The sequence below is a fragment of the Haliaeetus albicilla genome, chromosome 20, assembly GCF_947461875.1.
Source record: "Haliaeetus albicilla chromosome 20, bHalAlb1.1, whole genome shotgun sequence".
NCBI classification, from domain to species: domain Eukaryota; kingdom Metazoa; phylum Chordata; class Aves; order Accipitriformes; family Accipitridae; genus Haliaeetus; species Haliaeetus albicilla.
Window position 1 is genome coordinate 1,609,119 of NC_091502.1, and position 26,971 is coordinate 1,636,089.

The following is a 26,971-nucleotide window of genomic DNA, read 5'->3' on the forward strand; positions in this document are numbered from 1 at the left end:
TGTTTGCCTATTGCTAGCAGTTGGTTTCATGAGTGGCATTTCTACAGTGTCTAAAAGCCTAACTGATAAATTAGGTTTTATGGAACGGTAAGAGAGTTAGCTGTAAAATGAACATGTAAACATAGCATGGTTTCATTCAAACCAACCATTTTTCTCACCCCGGAAAGTAGTCCTCTGTAAGTGCCATGTATAGAATGTGAAGTCTCAAAGTGAGCTCCTTAAAATGTGTGAGTTTCTTAAACTTTTTATCTTCTTTTGTGCATCCCTTAGGTTGAACTTCAAGATGTCCTTTGGGAGAGATATGGAGCTGGAGCATTTTGATGAGCGTGATAAAGCGCAACGATATGGCAGAGGGTCCCGGGTAAATGGTTTGCCCAGCCCTACTCACAGTGCCCACTGCAGCTTTTACCGAACCCGTACTCTACAGACCCTGAGCTCTGAGAAAAAAGCCAAGAAAGTTCGTTTCTATCGTAATGGAGACCGGTATTTCAAAGGGATTGTGTATGCCATCTCCCCTGACCGGTTTAGATCCTTTGAAGCTCTCCTGGCTGATCTGACCCGAACTCTGTCTGACAATGTGAATCTGCCCCAGGGAGTGAGAACAATCTACACAATTGATGGCTCCAAGAAGATTTCCTCCTTGGACCAACTAGTAGAAGGTCAGCAGTAAGATTTGGAGGTGTAAAGTTATGTTTGAGTTAGTGTTTGTTTGTCTAATCTGTTTTCTGCAAATAGGTAATGGTATTGTTTTTTTAATTGATAAAGAAAGGATCTTCAATGGTATAACTAGAATTATGAATATCTTAAATTGTGCCATGAAATATTGTTGCCTTGCTACTTATTTCCCTCCTGTTGAAAGTGTCTAACCTTTCCCTTTCTGTTAACCTAGTGCTGATAGTCCTAGATCTTGAAGATTGCATCTGCTGCTTCTTTTGAACTTGCATATTTAAAAATGCTAATGAGAGTTTAGTCAGTTAAACTTGACAAGGTCTGTGGTGCTGATGAAACCTACGTGAAATACAGTTCTGATGGATTTTTTTTTTTTAAAGTCTGTCTGTACCTAGTGAAGAGCTCAAACTCTTCCCTACAAATAAATATGCCTTAAGTAAAATACTCTGCTTTCATGGAGTGGCATAAATGTAGGCAACCTGTTAAAAGAGTAATGTTGTAGCCATGGTTCAGCTGGGGTAGGCAGTAAACTTTTCTCCCCTGTAGCATTTCCCTTTTCCTCTTCCCCAGTCCTTTGGCATCCTTATGTTGTTTTTAAATAAGGCTGATGTACCTGCAGTATAAAGCATTACCAGTGATTTGGTCAGAACTGACCAGTCCTGGTCACTGTCAAACATCGGAGATGCCAGTTGCTAATTTGCCCATCAACACTGAATTTATCACTCCTTCAGTGATAGTTTTGTTGGCAAAAGAAGCTGTCAGCATTAATCAATTTGAAAATTAGGCCTAGGATATTAATAATAATACCTTTTAGAAGTATTACAAATCACTGAAGTAGCTTTTCCAACATAAAGTGCTTCTGGCTTTCTTTTCTTTTTTTTTTTTTGTGTGTAGGCAATAGCTCCTAGTATAAAACACCAGAATGTATAAGGTCGGAAAGCATTAACTAGCACATGGCCATAACTGAGGTTGTTTTGTATCTGTAAAGTTTAAATGCAGGTGCTTAACTGTGTTCAAAGAAAGTAAAGGTGGAAAATTTTTTTCACTGTTGCTGCCATCCTGCCCCTGGCCCCAATGTGCCATGGGCAAGCCTGTAAAGCATTGATCTGCAGTCACTGGACAGCCAATTTAGAGTTGTAACAGAGATCGTAATTTCTTTGATTTTTGTTTCTGGGTGAGAGAACTTGTGGTGTCAGGATGTAATGAGAGGATCAGAAGAAGACTAATGTGGGGAGAGAAGAAGAAAAGGGTAGTTCATGCTGAATAAGGTTGCTTAAAGGAGCACATCTTTGCATAGCAGGTGTGCAGCCACCTCTGAGTTGTCACCTTTAGGTGTCATAGCAGAGGAAAGCTTTTAAGGAGAAGTTTTGAGAGAGGATATTCTTGATAATCCTCCTTGCATAGAAAGGAGAGTAGAAGACCACGTGAAGATGCTTAGAAAGAAAATGGAAGCGGTGGGATTGTCCATGTATGGTTTTTGGGGTTAGGACCATAGGTTTAGTGAAATGGAAAAGAAACTGGTGTTAAGATCAATGTTATGAATTCCAGGGCAGAGTTAGAACTGTATTTGTCAGGCCAGTATTTAATTGGTGGAGAAAATCAATTTCTGGGAGGAAAGACCAATATTAATCAACATCTGTTTAAAAGCAGTGTTGTGCATTTTATTCTCAGTAGTAGTATAAATAATTGTACTTATTTGATTGGTATGCTCATCAAGAAGGAAGTATCATTGATGTTAATGTTGATTTGCACAGTCTTTTGCTGCCAGTCAGAACCAGCTTTTGAAAATAAAAAACTGAATACAGAAATAAATTCAGCAACCTATAAGATTGGTTTATTTTGGCATCCTAGAGAAGAATTATACCAGTTATAAATCAGTCAGTCAAAATGAATGACAGTACAAGAGCATAAGTTTATTTTAAAGAGCTTTGGGATTTTTTTTTTTTTTTTTTTAGTTCTGTGGTACTTTATTCCATACCTTTTCAATGAACACATCCTCCCTTCCTGTGTATAGTTTAAGTTGGACAGTCTTATTTGCTTGTGCCATAAACACTGTGGGATTTACAGAAGTCAGTCTGTGTATGCAAGTAGAGAGCTACATCCTTGTTCCACCTGAAAGGGGGCTTCTGTCTATTTGTATACAACTACAAGGTGCGTTACTTTGTTCTGTTTCCCTTGTAGAGCTTCACTGTAGAGTACAGGTTCATATATTACTAGCTCAGTGACAGTTTTTATGTAAGCCCCTTCCACTCTTTACTGTACAAATTTATTAGAGTTTGGCTAGTCTGGTACAGCATTAATTAGCTTGAAGCTGTGCTTTGTGTTTAAGTAGCTGGAAAATCACTTGATTTTTGCCTCTTGCCAAATGACTTCGTGTTGAAACTATTGAAATATGAAGCATTGCTTTCCTTATGGTGAGACTATTCCCTTACTGTATGAATTAATTTAATAAGACTGTTATGAGTTTACAAATTTTTTTTTTCTTTTTTTGAGAGGGGGGGCATTGATTTTTAGTGATTGCCTTGTAAGGTAAGTGTATAAGGCCTTAATTTGGTGTTTTTTTGCCTTTATGCCTGTGAGGAAGTTACTGTGCTCTTACCTTCCTGTATGATACATGAAGACAGAGAAGTAACTAGCTCCTGAGGGAAACAAGACAGCAGCCACTGTCTTTCATCCCCGAGCTAAATACATAGAACTGCATGAAAGGTAGTCCCAAAGGCAAAAGATTGTAAAGGAGGTGTTTTACTTCAGTAATATTTAGTTCTGTCCTGCATACAATTCAGAGCTGGCATGGCTGTATGCTGGTGCATGAACACATCTTCCCTTTGTTTGAAGCTAGTGACTTCCCTAGTCACTAGTTTTGGTGTTTGGTGTTTTTGTAGGTTTTTTGTTGAAGACTCGGGGCATGTGAGATTTGTTGGAATTTGATAACAAGGGGTATGTACTGTTCTGAAAAGTTTCACAGGCTCTGTAACTTCTCCTGTCACCCTAGAGGAAGGACAGAATGCAATGGATTCAGGTTACCTTCTTTTTGTCAGACCTGATGTTCAGGACCCTCTTACCTTTAAAGAATGGTTTCCAAATGTGACATGACTACTCCCTAGGTATGATATGTAATCAAAGCATGTAGAAACAATAAAGGTGAAGTTGCTCTAAGGCTAAATTGTCTAGCTCTAAACAAAGTCTCAGGAAAGGACTAAATGCCTTTTGCTTTTCCAAAAGTATACCATCTTTAAAGCTGAAGGCAGAGGTGGACTGATGGGTCTTACCCCCAAAATTACCATTGAACCCTGTAACAAGAACAGTAATAGATAGGAATGAGCAGGATAACTCTGAAACAAAGAGTATTATTTACAGTTTGGTTGTTTTTTGTTTGTTTTGTTTTGTTTTTAGGGGTACTGCTATGTGGAACAAAGACCACAGAATCAATCCATAGCCAGAACTGCATCCCTTTCTCATTAATTTTTATTATAATATTACCTCAGAGTCTTGGGTGTGAACCAGAATCAATTGTTTCAGGTTTCCACAATACCTGCCACAAAAGATGAACCCTGCAGCAGAGAACTGGCAGTCAAAGACAAACCAAAAACCCCAAACCACAAGGCTGACAGGGTACTGGGAAACAATATTGTCACATGCCAATATTGGGTGCACTGCCAAACTATTGTGAAGACTTGTATGTGTGCATGCACATTTTGCGTAGGCATAATGGCAAAAATAGTTTTAAGGAATAATCTGAAAGAGAAAAATGAATGTCTCTCAAGGATTATCTTGGAGCTGCAATCCTCATTGAAGGAGCAGTTTGAAAAAGCGCTGATGTACCAGTTTTAAAATCTGATAACGGCTGTAACTGGCTGATAACTCTTGGGAGATGTGAACCTCACTGCAGTGGCAGAGGAGATGGTGGGTCCCATGAAGACTGCAGGAAGGCTCCTGCGAGTGGAGGCAGGCAGTTTGCGTTCGATGCAGCGGAGAAGCTGCCTGCCAGCGGAGGGTTCAGAAGGCCGTGTCTCCTTGCTAAAGTGGTGGGCCATGATGGAGTTCCTGACTTTTTTGTATGTGGGTCTTGCCACTCCCACTGTCACCTCATTCCTCTTATCTCAGCTTTTCCCTCTCCTGCTGCTGCCTCCTTGACTCTGCCACCCGCTCCAGTGGTGCTGGTGAGAAGCCCAGCCAGGCCAGACTGTAGGAATTGATTGACGTGGTCTCTGATGCACTTTGGAGCTAATGCTCTTTCTTCTAAGTCATGCCTACCTCAGCAGCTGGGAATTGGTGGGCTGGAAAGATTCGTATGCATATGTAATATGCTATCAAAATAATAATAGTAAAGTATCTGTTTAAATGTTTGTACAGCTGCATCTATGTGGACATTTGTTTATAGGATTGAATTTACACTGGATATTTACCATGGACTTGATCCAGGGCTATCAAAGTTAGTGAAACTTGGACTGGATCCTGTGGCAGAAATGCCTGCAATCCTTATATTGTTTAATAAACAAACGGCTGAATAATCCTGTTGCATGAAATGGTGGAGGGTTGTTCTGGCACTGTTTATTTGATTATTTTATTTCATGAATTTGAGAAGATTCATCCATTAGCCATTTGAATCACATTGTGTCTTCCTTAACAACTTCTTGGAAGGTCCCATGGTTTCTTATTCTAGGTGCCTTCCCGTTCTTTTTTTAAAGCATGTACAATGCCTATCTTGATTGTAGCAAGACTGTGGAAATTTGGGGGGCCTGAGGGGGAGGAAGTATGTCTTTATTTTTTCACTTGGCTTTTGATGAAGAAAAAAAAATAATTTTTAGTCTGAGCTGAGCAGAAAGAATGTTGTGTGAAAGAAGTCCTTTAAAAGGGCTGAGGAGATCTGATTCAAAGTTTCTGGTGCATCTGAATGCTAGGTGAACATGGGTCGGTCAGATTTATTTCCTGTAGATGCTCCATCTCTCTTGCACTGTTGTGTTTTTTTCAGACACTGCAGAAAGACAAGGCAGCAGTAATGCAGTTTAAGTAGGTTATTGCTCTATTAACTAACACATTTGGGAGCTATCAGGTAGTAACTTATTTGGTTCAGGTCATCTTCGTTTCGCAACCTGCTCTGTGTGGTGAGGGACAGTTGGAATTCTTTGTCCTTTCCCCTGAGAGATTGCTCCTCTGCCTTTTGTATGTACAAAACCAAAAGGTGGAGGTGAAGAAGGGTGGCTGTGCCTGTTGCGCGGGGTGCTGGATGGTGCCAGTCCCTTCCCTGTTCTCACAGTCTGTTTCTTGCCCTATTTGCTGGGGAAACGGACCACAACGAATGATTGCTGCACTGAACACCGTCACTGCCAAAGTGTGCAAGTACTGCGGTTCCTTCACCTCTGGTGGGCTTGTAGATTAACTTTCCTTGCCTAGTACGTACTCTACTACAACGAGTCAACGCTACTTTCAATAAATTGGCAGTCCTGCCGCCCCCACAAAGAGGGGTTGGTTGTTCACTCTTGGCTTGCGTGATTCAAACAAGTTCTCTATTCCTTCTCCAGGGTTTTCACCTAAGACCAGCTGGCTTCTTCATGAAGCCATTTTAGGCCAAGTCGCCTTTAGCACAGAAAAGCAATGTGAATAATCGCCTTTAAGAGATAATGCCTTGATCATTCTTGTAGTGCAGCAAGCTGAAGGAGACAAACTAACTACTAATACCAATATGCCAAAGAGGGAATCAACACTTGTATCTGGAAAGCTCCAGTACTTACAGGCAGTAATTCAATGTCTCCTTAGCAGCCAGCTACCTTGTATACAGATATATTTTTTTTTAAATTATATTTTTAATACATGAAGCATGTCATGAAATTCTGTTGTGACCTATAAGAACTATCCTTCAGTGTTACATGGCTCTAGTGGTTAAGCTGCATTGAATTTTGACAGATGTGTAACTGCAGGTAGTAGGTTTGGGGTTTTTTTTCTTTTTTTTTTTTTTTTTTTTTTCCCCAAGCATACCCATGGCAGGGGGGATTGAAACTAGATGATCTTTAAGGTCCCTTCCAACCCAAACCATTCTAAGATAAACTGTGTTTGGGGATCTCTCCTTCTACATGATTAGCTTTCTGATTAGCTTCTCAGTGCTAAGATTTATTTTAATTGTTCCACATGGAATTTCCTGCAGTGTTGAACACTTGCATAACCTAAATTGTAGGATTACTGGTTCAGAACTGGCAAATAAGCATTGTGTATCCTTTTTCTGAAGGGTTAAAGTGGTGTGCATTTCATTTGCACTGTTGCTGTGAAGAAGTAGGAGGGCTGTCAGGAAAGCGATACTTTCTAAGATTTAGTCATGACTTTTTTCCTAGATGTCAGATATCCCAAAACAGCTGGCTGTCCCCATTTTTCTAATGGCTATTGATACTGTAATCAAGAGTCAAAATTTCATTAGTGACAGCTGACTGCACTGTGAAATGCTTTCTCCCCTCTCTTGGGAGGCTGCAGTCAAATAGACACTTTAAATGGCTCTTTTCTATGCTTTTGTTTAATCCAGTATCTCCCAAGATTCCTTCTTCAACACGTGTTCTGTTGCAAATCTAGTGTTTGGAGATTGTTACCTTCTTCCTCCAGCTGCCAGTTAGTCAAAGCTGATGTTTGTGGGCTGTATTTGTGCTTAGGCCTGACCCAGAGTAAGTGGTGATGGTGCTTGATGGGATTACCCCTGGAGGTATATTTTCCTGGTGCTTAGGAGCTGGGAAAACCAACTTGCTGCTGGCATTGCCAGTCTGTGAGGCAGTTGTAGCCAAAGGTTACCAAAAATAAAAATGAAAAAAAAAAAAGAAAATGGTGCCATCACCTAATAGTTTTGGTGAGGAAGCAATAGTTACGGCAGAAGGTGGATTTATTGGACTAGCAAGTCATACCCATTGTAAAAGTTCTTTGCAGTCTTCTCTCCTTAAGATAACTGTGAAAAAAAAGAGAGGATGAAAATCTAGATGAAGGCTTTTTGTCCTTTTCTTTGAGATCTCCTTTGCATACAAACACCGTGGGCACTAAAGGAATAGGCTAGACATTGAAATGTCTGGCTGCTGTCAGGGTGGGTCCGACATTCTGGAAATTTAAGCTTGCATTTGAGTGTTTCTAGTGTTTTCAGTACTTAAAATTTGCTGGATGTCACCATAAAACAGGGTTTACTGATTTTAAGGTCAGGTATAAGGTACTTTTAGGACATAGGGGTTTTGTGCATTTAGTTTTTGTTCTTACAGGCCTGGCCCTTAGGACCACCGTGAATGAGAACTGCAGTCCATGGCTAACATTCCTGAAGGTTTATAAGCCCCAGCACTTCACTTGAAGTATAAAAAGTCTAAAATAACAGCATTATGAGAAAGGTGTCTGTGTCTGTTTTCCTATATAAAATAGGTTTTACTGGAGATACTTCATCTTAGAAGGCATTGGATACTCTACCTCCAAGACATTCTGTAGCTAAATATGAGCCTTGTCAAGGGGAAAAAAATATATCTTGGTGCAAAAATTTTATTGATGTAATATAGTACAGTTGGAAATTAAGAAAGGGATGTTAAAACAGTCCTATAACTTCAGGGATTGTATTGGTCTTTTTTTATGGTCACAGAAAACGAGTTTTGTAATGAAGAGCTGACATGTGCTGTTACATGCTACAAGGAATTCAGCTGACCTTTAAATATAGCTGATATTAAAAATCATGTGAAATGCTGTCCTTTCAAGAAGGATAACCAAAAGAGTTCTTAATAAACTAAATGTAAATCTTCTGGATACAACATGTATGGCCATTTGTTTATGCACCTACCATTTGAGAAGTGAGTTTTAATATGAAGACTTGTTTTTAAATAATTCTTATTTCATGCAACTAAACTGAACAATTTCTCAGATAGCACTGAACCTGAAAATCTGATTTGTCTCTCTTCCCTCCCCTCAAAAAAAAAAAAAGAAAAAAAAAAAAGGTTGCTGGTGAATTTTAAGTCTTAGAGCAAACACAAGTGGAGACAGGAATAAATTATGTTTAAAAATTTATATGAGAGACTTCTGCAAAGTATTTTACAGAACAGGTATTTAATGTATTGAGTGCAGTCCTATTCATAGTAGGATCTTTTAATTTTTTTTTCTGTACAAAATGCTATTAAAGTTTTTAAAAACTTGTTAATTTTGTGGATGTGGTGTTGTGGGTGCATTCTGACCTTGCAGTAATTGAGTAGCTAGTGCTAAAAATATTGGACAGGACATGGATAAAAGAGAATATGTACTGTTTAATTACTCTTGGATCATTACTGTGGCTAAGCCTTTCTGTTCTGATGTTACCATATATATCTCTCTATCTCTCTCTCATATACATACAATGGATAAAAGGAAGAGCTTACCTTTGTCTCTTGTAAGGTTGGTGTAAGCATTCCATCTTAGATTCTTTTCTTAACACTTTAGATGTTACTGCAAAGTGCAGATTAACTTGAATTTACAGGATGACTAGTAAGCATTGGAATGTCTTACTTCATCTCCCACTCTGTATGTTTTTCTGCTTTAGAAGAATGCTTTTCTAAAAGAAAAACAAAAAAAAAGGAAAACCAAAAATCTTATTATGGTTCTTGCTTGGTCTTATGCTATCATTGCATTTATCTTTTCTGCTCAGTGATCCGTCTTCACATGTTGCTCTGACTTCTTTGTCTTCTTTTGGAGTCCTTGCACTGCCTTTCTGATAATCACTGTACAGTGTGTTACTGTCTCACCTTTGGAGCATCAGGCCAGCAGACTTGAACCTCTCTTGCACCGGGGGCCTCACGTTGCGGTGGATCCCGCTGCCCCCCGTTTCTAACTGTGGTAACTCTTGTCTATTTGCCAGCGTCCCTTGTGTGCTGTATTGTCTGTGGGATTGGGTTGGGTGCCCTGAAACCTTTAAAATTTGTGTCCAGAAGTAAAATTTAAATACTTCTTTTTCTTTTAATAATTGAACTGTGAGTCCTCTTTCCTTAGGGTAGGGATTGTTAGGAAAATCCTTGGTTCTTATGTGCTTTTTTGGCATAGGAGTTACATCACTAGGTTTTGTTCTGTTTTTATTTCAATACCTTGGGCTACACTGCTAACTGAAGGCCTCTGTGCTGTTAGCATACACTGAACTACTGAACCCAGAAGAATTAAAACATCTCAGATGTTTTTGTGGTATTGTTCAGGATAGGATTTTGCATTACTTGTAATGGAGTTTAACCGCAGGCTGCCAGAAGGTGTGGTCTTGCTGGATGTGGTAGTGGTTTGTTTTTTTTTTTTTTTTTTTTCTTCCAGCCAGAGTGTGAACTGGATCAGCTTGTCGTTGCAAAATTAGCGTTGTCTTTGTTATGTTCAGTCAGATCACTGAGCTGGTCCAGCTCACCCAGTGTGACTGGCAGTGCAGTGGCTCAGTCCAGCTCAAGGGAGAGCTTGGGAGCACCCAAGCAGGTGCCCCTTTCGCAGCAGCCTGGATTGAGGTGTTAATCAACAGGGATGTGCTGGGGTTTTCTGGCTAATCCACTCTTTTCTTTAAAGTATGGTAAATTTGTTGTGAGGAGAACTCTGTAATTACTACTCTTTACCTTCTTTCCTCCCCCATATTACATATTGAGTCAGTAGAATAATACAGTGAGATTTCTTGCCTGTACGTATCCTGGGTTTATGCTACTTAAAGCTTTAAATAATCGAATATTAACGAATCTCCTATGACACTTTCATCCACCTTTTACATAAAGTTATTTGTAACCTATAGTTTTTGATAACGTTTCATATTATTTCCTCTGAAGTGTATGGGGCCTTCTGTTTTGTTAGGAGTGGGCCATTTAGGCAAGAAGGCTGGGGGACTACTGTGATAATGTGCTGGGGCTGGGCAGCTGATTAGATATGAACACTACTTGCTGACAGGAACGATCCCCACTGCAGATGGTGTTTTCTGTAAAGAAAACTGCTGCTTTCAAGGATTTTGTAACAGCATTTTCTGAATGGTTAGCTGACAAGTGATCTTTAAAAGATATTTTATAGTCTGTAGCATCTGAGAAGGGAAGAGATCAATTCTTTATGCACTGTAGATCAAGAATGATAAGAATAATGTTTAATAATTTGAGAAGAATTTGATTTGGTATTTTCTTTTTTTTTTTCTTCTTCTCCCCTCCTCCCCCTCCCATCTGACTTGCTGGTCTGGCACTTTTGTTTCTGCAGGGGAAAGCTATGTATGTGGCTCCATAGAACCCTTCAAGAAACTGGAGTACACGAAGAATGTAAACCCAAACTGGTCAGTGAATGTTAAGACAACTTCTACTTCTCGTTCAGTGCCATCTCTTGCCACTGCTAAAGGAGGTACTCCAGATGCAAAAGAGAATAAGGATTTCATTAGGCCTAAACTAGTCACTATCATCAGGAGTGGAGTGAAACCAAGGAAAGCAGTCCGGATTCTGCTCAACAAGAAGACAGCACATTCATTTGAACAGGTTCTTACTGATATAACCGATGCCATCAAGCTGGATTCAGGGGTGGTTAAACGCTTATACACACTAGATGGAAAACAGGTAAGAATTTTCATGATGGTCATTCTCAGCATGAAGAAAATATAATTTTCCAAAAGGAAAAGAATAGAACATTAGTAAAAAATTACTTTTCTCTAGAACATAGAACCAGGCCTTCCACTGCTTATATTGTATTTAAGATCTGTAAGCAGTTCAGGAACATATCATGAAGCATTACTTGGCCTCAGTGACGGTCTTGCCATTTATGATAAATAATAGCTCTAAATCTGTCAGTTGAAAGTGTGATGTGGTTTTGGCTCTGCATGCCGGAAACGTAGGATGAAGGGTGTCATTTTAAAGAAGCTCATTCTGTTAACTTGTTTCAGCTTTTTCTTGCAGCAGTTTTATGAGTCATTGTACTTGCCTTTCCATAAACTGTAAGAACAAACAGTGAGGACACATTTCACCATGATAAATGCAGGCCTACTGCTGTCCTGAATGACCAAATGATGAATCTTACTGCAGCTAGAATGGACTATGAAGAAGGTGCAAGCTTAGAAAATGAGTAAGCTTTTTCCTTTTGCAGGAAAACAGGTAGGGGTTTGTGTGGTGCCCACATTTATTGAGGAGTCTCTTGTAGGTTACATGTTATTTCTTCTATGAAATAGCTTCAAGCAGTGTCTCCTTTTTGCTGACTTATTAAATTGCAGTAGGTTGAGATTTTTGAGAGGCTTATTATTGAACTTGGGGATCGAGGGACAAGAAGAAACATTAGAGAGTAATCCTACTTATTTTTGTCTTTCACTTTATTTGTAATTTATCTACGGACATGTATTAATTATAGCAAAACTGGAGAAGCTGTTAACCTGGTGAAGGGCAAGACTAATTTCAGCATGACCTGAATTGATTTAGAGCAATGATGACTCTAGAGAAATAAGGCAGATACTTGCATTTACAGATGTAACTTATTAAACTGAAGAAATGATAGAGATATAAAATGTGGGCAGAAAGATGAGCAAACAGTCTCCCTGAGAAGCTAGAAGCTGCTAGAGACCAAGATAATTCTGCTGTGATATAACTGTGTTTTACAGATTCTAGGCTCAATGATTCACAGATATACAGCTAACAGTGTAGCTATCAGGAGATGCTGCAAAATATGCTTGATACAGATAAATACTCAGTCAGCTGGACACAGTGGTGATCCTAACATGTATGCAGTTACTGGGGTTAATATGCAGGCATAGCTCTGGAAGCAGCTACAGCAGTACCCTCTGATCTCAGAGAGGGCTGGTTAATGGACAAGCCACTTAATTCAGAGCACTGGTTCAAATCAGGGGCAAGCCTGGCTTGACCACAAGTCCCTTCCATCTGCTGTTTTGTATCAGTAACCTTTGGCACCAGTTACAGACAGTAGTTTAGTTCCTGATGACTGCATACATGCCTGTAATGATCCCATTACTGTGACTTTGTTGGGAACTTTGACCTGGAGCAAAAATGTGGATGTGAAGTTCTTTTTGCCTGCAGCAAAGGTAAAGTGTGTGTCTGGGGAAGCTCTCAACTCATGTCCTTCTTACCTTGCCTCGTGCTCCAGGGAGCACTGAGGATATTAAATTTGAGGAAGGAGTTGGGATTTTAAAGCTGCAGAGATCAGTGGTGGTCTCTGCTGTGACCTTGACAGAAGATCTTGAGTGACTATTCCGGTTCATGCAAACCCTGTCAATAAAAAACAGATGCATATCTGTTTTGTATTGTATATGTAAATAAACTCATGATTTTGCTATAAAGAAGTACAGCCTGGAAGGATGCCAATGTGGTCTATTGTCTCCTGGATAATGTGCTCACTTAATTTTTTGTATATTCCAAACTCCCCTTTAATGGTTGTGCTTAAAATGAAAAAATATCTTTACACCTGTTTTAGAGCTCTAATTGGTAGAAGTAAATAGTACTATCCTACTACTGGGGGGAAAGGGAAGACCAGGTTTTCTTGGCCCTGATGTTGTCAAAATTCAGTTGAATCCTTTGTCAAGTCATGGGATTTGAGATGAGCTTAAATCAGTGGCGTACTGGGACATTTGTTACCTGCCTCATAGCCTGAAACCCTTGTGTCTAAAGGCTCTTCCAGGAGACTGGTGTCTCCGCACTCCTTCCCTTTTTGGCTATACAGTCGAAATTGCGTAGCTAACTGCCTAACCCTACGGGTAGGGGTGGGATTTGGGGGAAGGTGTGTGCGTCCTGCCAGCGTAACAGAGACCTTCTTCGCTGCACGTACAAAGCAGCTTTGCTGGCAGAAAGGGAAACGAATGATCCCGTGCTCAGCAGGAGCAGCCTGTTGCTCACCCCTGTGCGGGGAAGTCATTGATTTCCTGTGCTGCTAGGCAATTGCTGCTCCATTTTTCTCTGCCAAAAGCCTGATCTCCCAGATGGTGTTGGGGGCACGATGATGGATTTCTTTATTGCTGAACTCAAGCTGTGAATGATTACTGGGAGGAAATCCATGGTAAATCCAAAATTTTTCCATTAGTGTTTATAGTTGAGAACTTCTACTGTGACTGCTGCTGGAGCTTTGAAGGTTCTGGAAAAGCCTGCATTCAGTGGCTAAATCTAACAAATCTATGATTAAATCTTTCATCGCCAACTTAAAAAGCAATAAAATCTTAAAGCTCTGAGCCAAGAAAAGTAATTTACTGTAAGGATAAGGGAATAAAGCTCTCCTAGGATTATTCTTTGGGAATGTAACTTGGAGAAAGGCTATTCTGTACAGTCATCTCTTGTGGGTTGTTTTGAGGCCAACACTGGAATTGCCCATGCATGGCAAAAATTGACGTGAGTCCCATATATTGTTAGCACAGGTGGGCAGTGAGGTATGTATGCTGTTGCTGGGTGCTATCACTAGATGCCTCAGGCTAAAAAAAGAAAGTAATGGGAGTCAGAGTCTTCACTGGGCATCCGAGTTAGCTGGTTGTCCCATACTGACACTACACACTGAGGAAATGAGCTTCGATGCTCTCCTTCCAACAGCCCGGTTAGTTGTGATGTTTTGATTTGTATCTCTAAAAGACATTAATAAATATTATGTTGAGTTAAAAGGAATTTAAACGATGGCTTATAAAATTTGATGACAATGTAAAGAGCTTGTCTTGATGAGAGAGTAGCACTTGGACAATCAGTACCTGACGAAAGTTATGATTGCTAGGAAAAACGCACTTCCATGACATTCAGTTGCTTCCCCCATCCCAAAAATTCCTTCTTGGTTTTCGAAAATTCAGTAATTTTTGGCGCACATGATGCTTTGTGGGTGTTCCTTAGAACTTCAGAGGGCTTGATTAAGTAGGTGTGTTATGGTAGCCATTTCAATTTTTTAATGCTGGAATAGCAGAAGAAAGGAAAAAAAAAACCCCAAACCCCAAAGCAAAAAACCAGCAAACTAAAACCACAAAAAACCCCAAGAAAACAACCCTCAAGAAAACAAACCCCAACAAAACTAACAAATCTTGTCTCATTGGGTCAGTGGCAGTTCAGGGACTGAAACTTGGTGTTTTCCAGTATTGGGTAGGTATTTACTTTGGATCCATTCAATCCATTTAATTTAATTTTGTTAAAATGTTTGTCTGTATTACAAACAGGGTGACTGGTGGTTTATTTGCATTTCCTTATAACTCATCAGAATCTGTGTTTTGACTTCAAGGTTTCTGAAAATTTAGAATATAATTTAATTTTTGCTAAAAGGGGCGCAATATACAGCTGCAGTCTGACTGTATAGCACATTGATGGCCTGCATTTAGTATATTCTCGCAGTTAATTATTAATGATTCCTCAAAGCCGGATAGGTTTCATATTGAGTCTAGAATAGTATATGTATACTTTTATGGATACGTTTATTTTTTTTTTCTGCGGGTACAAGGAACTGATGCTGTTTGTACTCTAAAGGAAGGATAGAATCACTTCTCTGTAAGATGCTGATGAATTGGAAGAAGGTGGTGGGACTCTCAGAAGTGTTTAATAGTCTTAAGAGCTCAGGCCAAAATTAAAACCTTTCCAGGGGAAGGGAGGTCTTGAAGTGTTTTCCCGCCAACTTTGCTATGTAAGGAAAATAAAAAAAGAATGAGTAGGTTTAATGGCTGCCTCTAGGAATACAAACCACGAGGGCATGCTCTTACTGTGAGTATTACTTTTGTTTGTTTGTTTGTTTGTTTTTGTTTAAAAGGTTGTTTAAGTACATGAAAAGATATTGTTAGGGCTGACCCTTAGTATTATCATGTACTTGCGCAGAGAAGGAGCACTTTTTCATAGCTAAAACATGTCTTGCGTTACTGTAGCTGCACTGTTGGTTTTTAACCTTCCCTTAACAGAAGGTGTCATTTTTAGTTTGATGTGCATTAAAATATAGTTTTGTAAAAGGCAGCGTGTAGACACACAATGAAAACATCAAGGATACAAGCTGTCTGCGGAGATAGAGCCCGGTTGCTGTGTCACAGGCTCAGTTCTCTGGTTTCTGTTTACTTGGTGCACTTGTAAGACAACAGCAATGACTAGAATGGGAGAAAATTAATGAAGGTCACACAAAACAGCAACATTGTGAAACAGTGCCATTTTTAGAAGTGTTATGATGTGTGTATTTGTACAGGGTATTTACAGTTTGCATGTTTAGGTAAAGACTAAAGTTTGGACAAAAGTGCTGTATTACTTTAAGTCCTTCATTTGCTTTTGGCAGAACAAACATCTGGTTTATAGTGGGACCTACTTATTTGAACAGGTGGTTTGTTTAGCTTAACAAGATGCAGTCATGCAAATTATTTTTCAGTTTATGCATTATGCTGTCGATTTGACCCCAGACAGATAAGTGGTCAGTGGCAGAGATACCAGAATAAAAGTCACTATCTGATTTTTTTTTTAATAAATATGTTATTACGAATCAAATTACCTTTACAAATATGAAATATAGCTACTGTTACTTAAAGGCATACCTTAAGAAGTGTGTGTGAGAGGTGTAGGATGTCCCTCAATAACCTTGCTTTAAACCATTAAAATAGCTATTTAAAAAATTGTGGCTGCAAGGAAAGTGAACATCACAGTGCTGGAAAGCTTGAAGCTTCTTCACTGAGTGTAATACATGTTTGTTTTTTATTGGAACCCCACTCTAAAGGGGATATTTTATGATACAAACAAACTCCCTTTCCTGTGGACTCCTGTCTGTGAAGGCACCTAATATCTTAGCTTTTAATAAGGAATTAATACTACTGTTTTGAGAAAGTACTCTCTCAAGAAAAAGAAGGCAACTGTTTGCACCTACAACTAAACTGAGTATGTGCTTTTAAAATTGTTTTGTTGGCAAGTGGAAAACATTTGATAATAATGTCTGTATTCTACAGTAAATTCTTGGATAAATCTACCCTTTTGTAGGATGGATTAATGATCTCAAATGTCTTTCTCTATACCTGGATTGTCCTTGATACAAAAAAGCCTACATAAAGCAAGGTAGGTATCATTCACGAAAAGACATTCTCTGCTTAGTATTTGTGTAGCGTATGTTATACAACAATCTAGGCAAAATGAGTGTTAATAAAATTTATGTGCAGCAAGTGACTCGTTTTGTGTGTGCTCTGTAACTTTGATTCACATCAGCATTTGTAATCAGTTCCATTCTTAATATAGAAGGCGCATTTAATTTTAAGGGTGACTGGTTGTGCGTGTTCTTTTTATTTGTTCTTTAGTTGTAGTTACAATCCACTCAAGATGCACGCAACTTAAAATTATTCCGAGTGTCAAAAATGTGGACAATAATTGCTATTTTATCTTCTGTATGACTTCTCTCGAGTGCAGTAACTTTAACTGCTCTCTTCTGTTGAAGGCTTTGGAGCTCCCTGCCAGCCACAGGCACACAGGGGTGGTATTGATTGATGAGAGAACCATGGTAAATTCTCTGAGATGTAGCTGTGCAGATGCTGACTGATTGGGAGGAAACATTAAGTAAAATGGCTTCTGCAGCTCACGCAAGCATTTTAACAGGGGAGCAACAGCTAGGGAAACTTGTGCTTATGTTTTTGAGGTGGTACTTTAATATTGCACTACCACCTGGGACCTGAAACCCATTGTGCTTACACTGTACAAGCTGTTCTTTCCTAAAGGGCTTCTGATGTGAATGCCAGATTGCCATGCCCCTCAGAAAATACCCATACTACTTAATTTTAGATATGAAGTTTTGGGCCCTCTCTGGGAGATGCTGACAGACCACCATGTTATTTAGCTGCGAGAGACACTCTCCAAGAACAAAGAGTGTCTCTCCAGCTTTTAATGCACCTTGCTTTCCCTCCTTCCTGCCTGCAGTATGTTTAATGAAAAGCTTTTTTCTTTCTCTGGAAGATGTATAATTTCTGGCTTTGGTGTTTTGAAACTGATTTTGGGGAAGGACGTAAAAGATGAGGATTTTTTCTCAATACAGGGGAAAAAGCCCCTTTCTGAAGACATGATAGACTGAAAACAAAACAAAACAAAAAATCAGGGACTGAAAATTGCCTACCTCAGCAAGTGGTGGTGGGCTCTGGGGGTCTTGGAAGGTTCTTACAATTCCTCTTGAGAGAAATGGACTTCCATTACGAATTAGACCATACTTTAATATGAAAAACATAAAAATCTGGTTCAAAATCATTCAAAGACGTGCTAGGGTAGACAGTTTGTTGGCAATTGGTATTATCCTGGTGTTAGAGGAGAGCTGTGATAGTTCCTTGAACCCTTGTGACTCTGGGTAGGCTGTTTGGATGTCATGTTATGACTTTGACTAACAATTTTAATTGTTACTCAAATAAAGTCTTCTGTAAAGGAGTGAACAGGAGCGCATTCTTAATGGAAAGCAGTGTGTTCATTCATTTGTCTAGGGTCGGTTCCTATTAAACCGAGACTGACAACTGTGTTGCTCCGTCTCCAAAAGCTCTCTCACAATAGGAGTTTCCAGGGTTGCTAACTGGCATCCCTTAGTAACTGTAGGCTGACTTTGAAAATGAAGAAGAGAAGATGCAATCTTCTGCAACCTTTAGATTGGCTTTCATGCTGTGCAAAATAAAAGTTGTTATTAATTGAATAAGACTGAAAACTTGCATATCTGCTTCAGTATGCTTTAAATATCACATAAGTTGATCTTACTGTCTTATAAAGATATCCAGCTACTCATTAGAGTGTTTATGTACAGTCAGAAGCCTTTTTTTAAGGAAGAGTAATGTCCAGCTCCTCAAAGGTAGAGTATCAGATTGCGTAAGTGTGAGAAAGGGTGTCTCAATGGAAGGGAGATGGTGTGGTCATTCAGAACTATCAGTTACTAGAATAAGTGTCCTTTTCATCTACATCTGGACTTTGCTTCATTGCTTTAAATGTTCAATGTAACTAAGACGACCTTCTTATCCAGTTAGGTTCTTATATGTGTATTGCTGACTAGTGGCGGGGGGGAGAGGAAAAGCAAATGGAAACATCCCCAACTGTATGGTCTTGTTGGGGGTAGTTTTGTGTGTGGTTTTTTTGCTTATTTCTTTGGTGAAAGAGGACTTGGAAAAGTGCTTGCAGATTTATCTCTTGACGCTGTACAACTATTTTGTGTGACAGGCATGAGATTACTGCTCGGTAACACGCAGTTCTTGGGACCAGATAGGTTCCCTGTCAACAGCTGAAATCTCTTTGTGATGCTTTCTAATAGTAGTCATCCTAAACTTTCTCTGTTCTGCTCCCCCATCCTGTTAAGATACTGTATTTCATGACTTCCACTGAACAAGCTGAGCTCAATAGTTTGAAGACTTTACAGTGAGTATTGTCAAATTGCTGTGTTCAGTGGGACGATTTAGTTTTACTCTCTGAAGCTGATATTCTTAGTAATATTTTTTCATTGGCATAAGTGTGGTGTGTGTATTTCCTTTATCTGAAGTGGTATGATGTAGTAAGACCATAAAAAAGCATAATGAATCTTGGATTTGCTGGGTTGTTTCCATTCCTTCTAAAACTAGTTGTTACAAAAGGATTAAGAATTTCCAGCCATTAAGCAGAATTCTAAGCATCATCAAAAGAAAATAACATTTTCCTCTCATAGTTTTTTGTAGCACATGTGTTTCTTCTTCGGAAAGTAAATTATACTATTCATAGGAAAAGTTCTTAATACTGCATGCAGCTTATTAGAATTTATATATTTGCTTTTTAATGTAAGCATATTAGTATAATTCTATCCTTGAATTGTTAGGCCTTGAATTTTTTGCACAAACTCTTGGAAAATCTTGGTAACCTCTCTTTTTCAAAAGTTGAGTGAATAAACTAAAGGCTGATAACTTTTTAATCAAACTCAAGTTTGAACAGCTACCTGAGACTTAGTGCAAGTATGTCCTTGATTACTTCTTTCCACTTACTTTTCAACACCTTTTTGCCAAGCTTTTGTGTAGAAGAAAATTCTTCCATGAATGATGAATATTGAGAGGGCAAACTACATAAATATTCTGTCATTAGCCATGTTTTTCTGTGAAACCTAATCCTTTCATTTTTCTCTATCTGTTTATAGGAACCAAGATCTTTAAAACACCACAAAATGTAATTGATACTGGCAAAGTAGTCCTAAAATTACTGACGGTGGAGGAAACGGTAGTGACATCCCAATTCTGTACCTTGTTTTTCTAATTAAGAAACTGGGTTCATAAAAGCTTTTCTGAAACTGCAGTCAACTGAAGCATCTTAACTTACTTTCAATACTGTCCAGCTTCTTAAGCTATGTACTTTGCTGTCTGTTATAGTGAGTGGCAAGAAACACAACTGTCTTTGGATATTCTACCTATTTGGTCTGGAATTGCTTCTTGTGATTCTCTTTCTGTAGAAAGCAAGTCTAGGGCAATGACGTGCTTCTCAGGTGCTCATCAAGGTAATCAAGATGAATCCAGGTTTCTACCTCTAGAAGGATTCTTTCTTAATGAACCCTGCTGTGTATAGAAGTTGAGATACGATTCTGTTTCCTTACTCTGTGTCTGAGGATTTCTGCTCTGAATTTCAGTAGAAGTGGGACTGAGACTTAGAGGATCTTCAGGGACAACACTATTAAGTACCATTAAATCAGTAATGTACAGTGTATTCTGCCTCTTTCCCCCTCCATTCCTCTTTAAGCTTGAAACTAATTTGTTCAATCCTGTAGTAAGTATTGACTTAATAATTTCTGAATCTGTCCCCACTACTGTGTGTCAGTTCATGGGGGCAGAATGTCCAGACTCAATCAGATTTAGGAATTAATACAATTACCAGTAGGTTAAAATATTTCCATTGTACTGAATGAAGACAGTAGTGCTCTGAAAATTACTTAGATTTTTATAAATAAATAAAACTCTTCTGAGACTGTTTTCCTGATGTCACTGGTTAATGGTATGTTACAAGGAGTGTATCACATATAGTTTGTTCTTAAATTTTAAGTACTTTCTATTATGTTTTCCCCCAAAAAGCTTTTGAAGTAGGTCAGACTGCCTGCTATAAGGAGGTGTTTTTGCTTGAGAAGTCTGCCAAGGAGGGAATCAAGCTTCTTCCATAGGACTGAATTCTTGAAGTCATAGACAGAAGAGCAAAGAATTCTTTGGGGACTTGAGGCATGCAGGACAGGGTATGGTACTTTACACACAGATAAAAATGAGCGCAAACGGGTGTGAAATTATCAAGGATAAGTGAGTTTAAGTTCAGAAAGCACGACAGAAGACTGTAGTATGCTCCCACTAGAACCAGCAAAGCATTATAGGGTTTTGAATTCAGAGTTGGATGTTACTGAAAATAAAACTCATGTTAAGTAGTTAAGGCTGATTGCCTCTCCCAAATCAGTTGTTCTGGTGGATTTGATGTTCTATTAAATGTTGGATCTCAGAAATTTCTTTTAAATAAAACTACTTTGAGCTTTAATAGCTTAAAACTGTAAGAGACATTTACTCATTGAGTGAATAGAAAGTGAAATTTCAGTTTGAGCTGCTTTTAATTATCTTTTTGGCTTGGTTTAAGCAATGATTTTCTCAAAGCTGCCAGGCAGCAGGGGAAGATTGGGGGCATCTTGTGGAATAGCCAGGGTAGAGTGCCGTTGATTAAAAGTGAGGGAAGACAGACATTGCCTGAAATGCACATGCTGACTTTTTAAATAGAAGAATGTTTGCTCTTTAAAATACTTTCACCTGCCTTCCCTTGCAGCCAGGTTATGTGTCTGTTTTGCATTAGTTTGAATTGCAAACTGCAGCTGCTGCTATATAGCATGCATCCAAAAGCTAAACCTTTGACACTTTCTTTATTCTAGTTGTCCCTGAAATATCCCACTGTCTCATGTTCCCTTTCTTGATTTTTTTATATGCCTCTCAACCATTTGTCTGTTTCTGAAGGTTTTCTAGGAGACTCCTTAATTTTTTTTTTAACTACTCTTCTTGTGTATTTCAGTATTATCTCCTTTTTTGATTTCTAGTCACTACTCCTGTTCGTTTAAAATCTAGCAAATTCTGATGAATGGTGTTTTCTGTAGAGTTCGTTCTGTGTGTGAAATGGTCTAAGCACAACATCTAGATTGTATCATCCAGCTCTTTTGTTCTCTTTGTCTATCTTGTATGCTTATAACCAAGATTTCTTTAACCTTCTGCTGTTTCTCCATGTATGAAATCTGTGTTTGCATCTTACGCCCACACAAAATCTGAGTTAAAGCTAATGCAATACATGGAGTGTTTAAGTGCCATACTTATATGCTCCTTGGAGAGGAAATAACTTTGAGAAGGAGGTGAGTATAACATGCATGTGTTGCGGGAAATGATTCTGGCACACTAGACACTGATAATGAGAAACCCTGTGTTCACATGAGAATAAACTCATACATGCTAGAATTCTGTCTTGGTACTTAAGGATAAAAAGATTAAAAATGTAGAAACTCATGATCATGGAAAAAGTCCATGTGTGACATTGTCGATTCTGATACAGAGTAGTTTATTTTCTGTCTACTTCGTGAGCTACATGAGCATGAATAGGGTCAGTGTCCCTTTGTGGGTATGATAGTGGTAGCAGAGTTTACACCTAAGCAGTTGTGTTTAGGGTGAGAGCACCTGGAATACAAAAAGGCACTCTTTTATTTCCTGTTGTCTGAGTAGTCCATATTGCTATCTGAAGTGCTATTGTACTTTATTCCTTTATTGTTGCTACTTAAAAATACCTCCTGTGCTCCAGCACATTCAGTTTTCTATATATTTGTGAAAAAGAAGGTGGCTTAAAGAAAAAAATTCGTATTTGGACGTTTCAGTTTCTAAACCAGAACACATCTGTTCTGGGGCAGATTGAGGAGCGTTGTGAATACTCGGGAGGAATTTGTTTAAATAGAGTGTGATCTTGATGAATTGGGAACATGGACTTAAATCACTGTAAAATTTAATAAGGCAAATATGAAGCAGTTAATGTCGGAGGGAATAATCAAATGGCCTATCAGAACTAGAGGAACAGAAACCAGATGCGAGTGCAGTAAGCATGATGTGAAGGCTTTTAACGCAAGAAGCGTTGAACATTTCATTGCTATGAGATGGTGGAAAAACCCATATGTATGTAGGAGAATGGGACATAGAAGTAAGAGTGTTTAGTGGTTGTGCAGTTGATTAGGATCTTTGTGAAAGCAGTTGTTGACATCTGCTTTTTTCATCAGGGATAGGCAAACTAAATTTTCCGTACCTTGCGTAAAGACAATTGGACTAATATTAACATTGATTGCTGTCAGTATGGTAAGCAAAGGCTGAGAGAGACATAGCATCTAAAGAGATGAAACGGAAAGAACAGGGCTATTCTAACTGGCTGAGAACCAGGAACATTGATACTTGAACTTTTCACTTTTTTGGTATAATTTAGCAATAAGTAAACTCAAGATGAACATTCAGTATCTGTAGTACGGACATGCCAAGCAACTAGGTGAAGTCTCTCTGGGGGTCCATTTCTGTAACACAAGATTGAAAGGAAATAAACCATTTTATAGTCATGTATAAGTATGCTACTAGTTAATAAAATGTCTGATGTTTTCAGTTAACGAATTTGTCAAAATGAATACATTTGCCCAATAACTTTTTGGTTTTGACAAAAAGCTATTCAGTTGAATGTTTGTTTTTTTTAAATCAGACAATTTCATTAAGACATGAGCAAGAAATATTGTTGTGAAGCTAAAATTCCTTTTAAAACATGTACTCAATTTTAAATGTGGGACCAAAGGAGGAAATGGGTAAAGATGTATAGGAGTCATTATAGATGAATAGTATTTGTAGGAATAACACCTTCCTGAAAAATGCTTTCAACCCAAATTATATTGCAGCTTTATTTAAATGTCGTTTAAGCAGCAGTGTTGAAATGTGGGGTCCTGGTATATAGCCTGCTGTGTTTTATACTTCGGTTGTTTGTGGGGGGAGGAAGGTGATGAGAAGGAAAGGATGAGATTTTCCTTTCTCTGGCAAGTCTTCAGTGACACTGTAGGAGGAGTAGCTTTTAAATGTGGCATCCCTGTAAAAAACCGAACCCTTCTATCTGCAGATGGAGGAGGGCTGTCCTAGAAAAGAAAATTAAGCTCTGATTTCTCTTGTGTTGAGTCCAAGTGAATGCCAGTCATCTTTCACAGCATACAGTAGGAACTGCTCTCTTAAATGTTACAGAAGGAGAGGGAGAGGAACAACTGAATGTCACATTGTACCTCTGTAGGAAGAGGAAAGCTTTAACAGTGCTCCTTTTCTTATAAGCAAATAATCAGAAGGATCCCTGAAATAATGACCTATATTGTGGCTATACTGATTGAAGCTCTTCACCACTGCCTTCAGTTCCTCCCCTGGGTAGGGGAGGCTCTCCCTTGCCTTTAGTTTCGAACTGCGGCATCTTGTCCTGCTGCAGCACTGAAACAGGAACGTTATGATGTTATGTAGTCATCAAGCTAAGCTTACTTTTTTTTTTTTAAGCAGCCTGTCATGACTTAACATCATTCTGAAATCCTGAAATGACAGGCAGGCTCACAGCTCCAAATTTTCTCCCCCAGAAGAACCTAGGTAGAATGTGTGGGAAGTTTTTGTATCCCAAATCAATGGTAGTCTGTCTGTACAGTAAGTGTTTCCGTTCTTTGGGAACAAAGCCTCGCTGAAAACATGTACCAACCTTCCTTAGCTTTTATTCTATATTATTTTAGATTACTCCCTGGATATAAGTCTTTAACTTGGTACAAAAAACTCCAAGCAGATTAGAAAAGGTGACAAGTCATTTTCAGCTTGTCAAGTAGAGCCAGAACAGTTTTCTGAGGTGCAGTGGGGGTGTGCTGCATTAGAAAGAACAAAGACACCGCTTCTGCCTGCAGTCCTAACTAATCAAGGTTAGCCAGAAAATGCTGGATAACAGTTAAATGGAAGGCTTATGCAAAATAAGACTTGAGACATTTTGCCTTTAGTAAGGTGTATTGGGTTTGTGTGGCAAGGTTTTGGTAGCGGGGGGGCCACAGGAGTGGCTTCTGTGAGAAGCCGCTAGAAGCTTCCCCCGTGTCCGACAGAGCCGATGCCAGCCGGCTCCAAGACGGACCCGCCACTGGCCGAGGCTGAGCCCATCAGCGACGGTGGTAGTGCCTCTGGGAGAACAGATTTAAGAAGGGGGGGAAAACCTGCTGCACAATAGAAACTGCAGGCAGAAAGAGGAGTGAGAATACGTGAGAGAAACAGCCCCGCAGACCCCCAGGTCAGTGCAGAAGGAGGGGAGGAGGTGCTCCAGGCGCCGGAGCAGAGATTCCCCTGCAGCCCGTGGGGAAGACCACGGTGAGGCAGGCTGTCCCCCTGCAGCCCAGGGAGGTCCATGGTGGAGCAGATCTCCACCTGCAGCTCGGGGAGGACCCCACGCCGGAGCAGGGGGATGCCTGAAGGAGGCTGTGACCCCGTGGGAAGCCCACGCTGGAGCAGGCTCCTGGCAAGACCTGTGGGCCCGTGGAGAGAGGAGCCCACGCTGGAGCAGGTTTTCTGGCAGGACTTGTGACCCTGTGGGGGACCCATGCTGGAGCAGTCTGTGCCTGAAGGACTGCAGCCTGGGGAGGGACCCATGCTGGAGCAGTTTGTGAAGAACCACAGCCTGTGGGAAGGACCCATGTTGGAGAAGTTCATGAAGGACTGTCTCCCGTGGGAGGGACCCCACGGTGGAGCAGGGGCTGAGTGTGGAGTCCTCCTCCCCCTGAGGAGGAAGGAGCAGCAGAGACAAGGTGTGAGGAACTGACCCCAGCCCGCGTCCCCTGTCCCCCTGTGCCACTGCGAGGAGGAGGTGGAGAGAATCGGGAGTGGAGTTGAGCCCAGGAAGAAGGGACGGGTGGGGGGAAGGTGTTTTAAGATTTGGTTTTATTTTTCATTACCCTACTCTGATTTGATTAGTGATAAATTAATTTTCCCCATGTTGAGTCTGTTTTGCCCATGATGGTAATTAGTGAGTGATCTCTCCCTGCCCTTATCTTGACCCACGAGCCTTTCATTATATTTTGTCTCCTCTGTCCAGCTGAGGAAGGGAGTGGTGGAGCAGCTTTGGTGGGCACCTGGTATCCAGCCAGGGTCAACCTACCACATAAGTTGTACATAATTCCTTTTTAAATTATTACTTAATCTCAATCACTTAGAAATAGAGATGTAGAGAAGGAGAGGCTGATTATTTAGGAGTGGACATGAAGATGAGGTGAGACTGGATAACCTACCTGTCCTCCGTGAGGGGAGATACAGGCAGAAGTTGAGAGAAAAATATAAAGTTGTCATAGATGATGCTAGCGGACTGGAACAGTGAGGCTAAACACAACACAAAAGGAACAGCAAGGAGAGAAGAGTTTGTAGAAAGCAGTACAGAGCTACTGAAGAGACATGAAAAGATCAGTCACCTGCTTTACACAGGAGCCTGTGTTACATGTGGGTCCGGAAAAAGAACTGATTTACAATCCTGTGAAACTCTTAAGAGAGCCCTGGGAGTAGAAGGGTTTGGTAGGCACTGCAGAGGGAGAAGCAGCTGTCTCCTGGCATATCCCATGTAATGCATCCCAGAGAAGGAAGACAGGACTCTAGACCCTTCTAGGGTAGATGCTCCTTCATTTCCAAAACCATAACAAGTAATTTAGAGAGTTGTCTGCCATCTGCATAAGATGTGATGTATCCAAGTATTTATGTTGGATCTTTAGCAAGTCTGAAAAAAATTTAATTGCAGACATATCTCAAGAGTTAATTTGGTGAAGCTGTAGCTGAAGCTAAGTAAGGGCTTTTTGAACAAAAATTTTGGCAGACAAAAGACTTGGTAGCCTTAGTAGCCTAACTTTGTTTTGTCTTGTTAGTGAAACCATAATTTGGATTTTTCTTCCCTTGAGGCAGCTCTTTCCTGTATGACTTTAAAATCTTCTGTAGGCTTCATGTTCTCAAACTTCCTTTCTCAGAAAAGATTTAAGTGCTGTGAATAATACCATTCTGAGTCAACTGGCTAATGCTAACAAGTTTCAAGTATTGTGACACATCCTGCAATAGAATAGTAAACTAAATTAACGAGTTTTTTTTGGTACTGCTCTCATTCATAACATTTCGTACCCTGTGAAAACTCTCTTCAGACATCTCATCTCATTCACTTGCCTCTAAACTGTTGTATGGAGGAGAATCAAGACCATTAGCTACTTACCAAAACTGCAAAACACCTGGGCAAACTGTACTCTTCCTAGGTTTTTCCCTTCCTATAGGGAAGATGATGGTGTGTAGGAAGGGGGAGGGAGGCAAAAGGGAGGTTGGTTTGGGGGTGGTTTTGCCCTCGTTATTTCCTGAACAGGGATGCGATCAATCTACATTGAAAAGAGATTTTTTTTTTTCCCCTTTCTTTTATAATCCTGTGTT

At 39.7% G+C, this 26,971-nt stretch overlaps 2 protein-coding genes across 4 annotated transcripts in view; both read left to right on the forward strand.

Moving 5' to 3' along the window:
- Nucleotides 1–22,073, forward strand: part of CCDC169 (coiled-coil domain containing 169) — a 91,777-nt gene extending 69,704 nt beyond the window's left edge. The window contains exon 9 of the transcript XR_011328933.1: nt 22,064–22,073. The gene's annotated coding sequence lies outside the window, so the exon portion shown is untranslated. The remainder of the gene's footprint in view (nt 1–22,063) is intronic.
- The window catches only part of DCLK1 (doublecortin like kinase 1), a 252,017-nt gene that overhangs the window by 3,371 nt on the left and 221,675 nt on the right, over nt 1–26,971 (forward strand). For all 3 annotated transcript variants that reach the window (XM_069807991.1, XM_069807990.1, XM_069807993.1), the window contains exons 2-3: nt 271–659; nt 10,837–11,183. In XM_069807991.1, coding sequence (XP_069664092.1) covers nt 284–659; nt 10,837–11,183 — 723 coding nt within the window. In that variant the 5' untranslated portion in view covers nt 271–283. The remainder of the gene's footprint in view (nt 1–270; nt 660–10,836; nt 11,184–26,971) is intronic.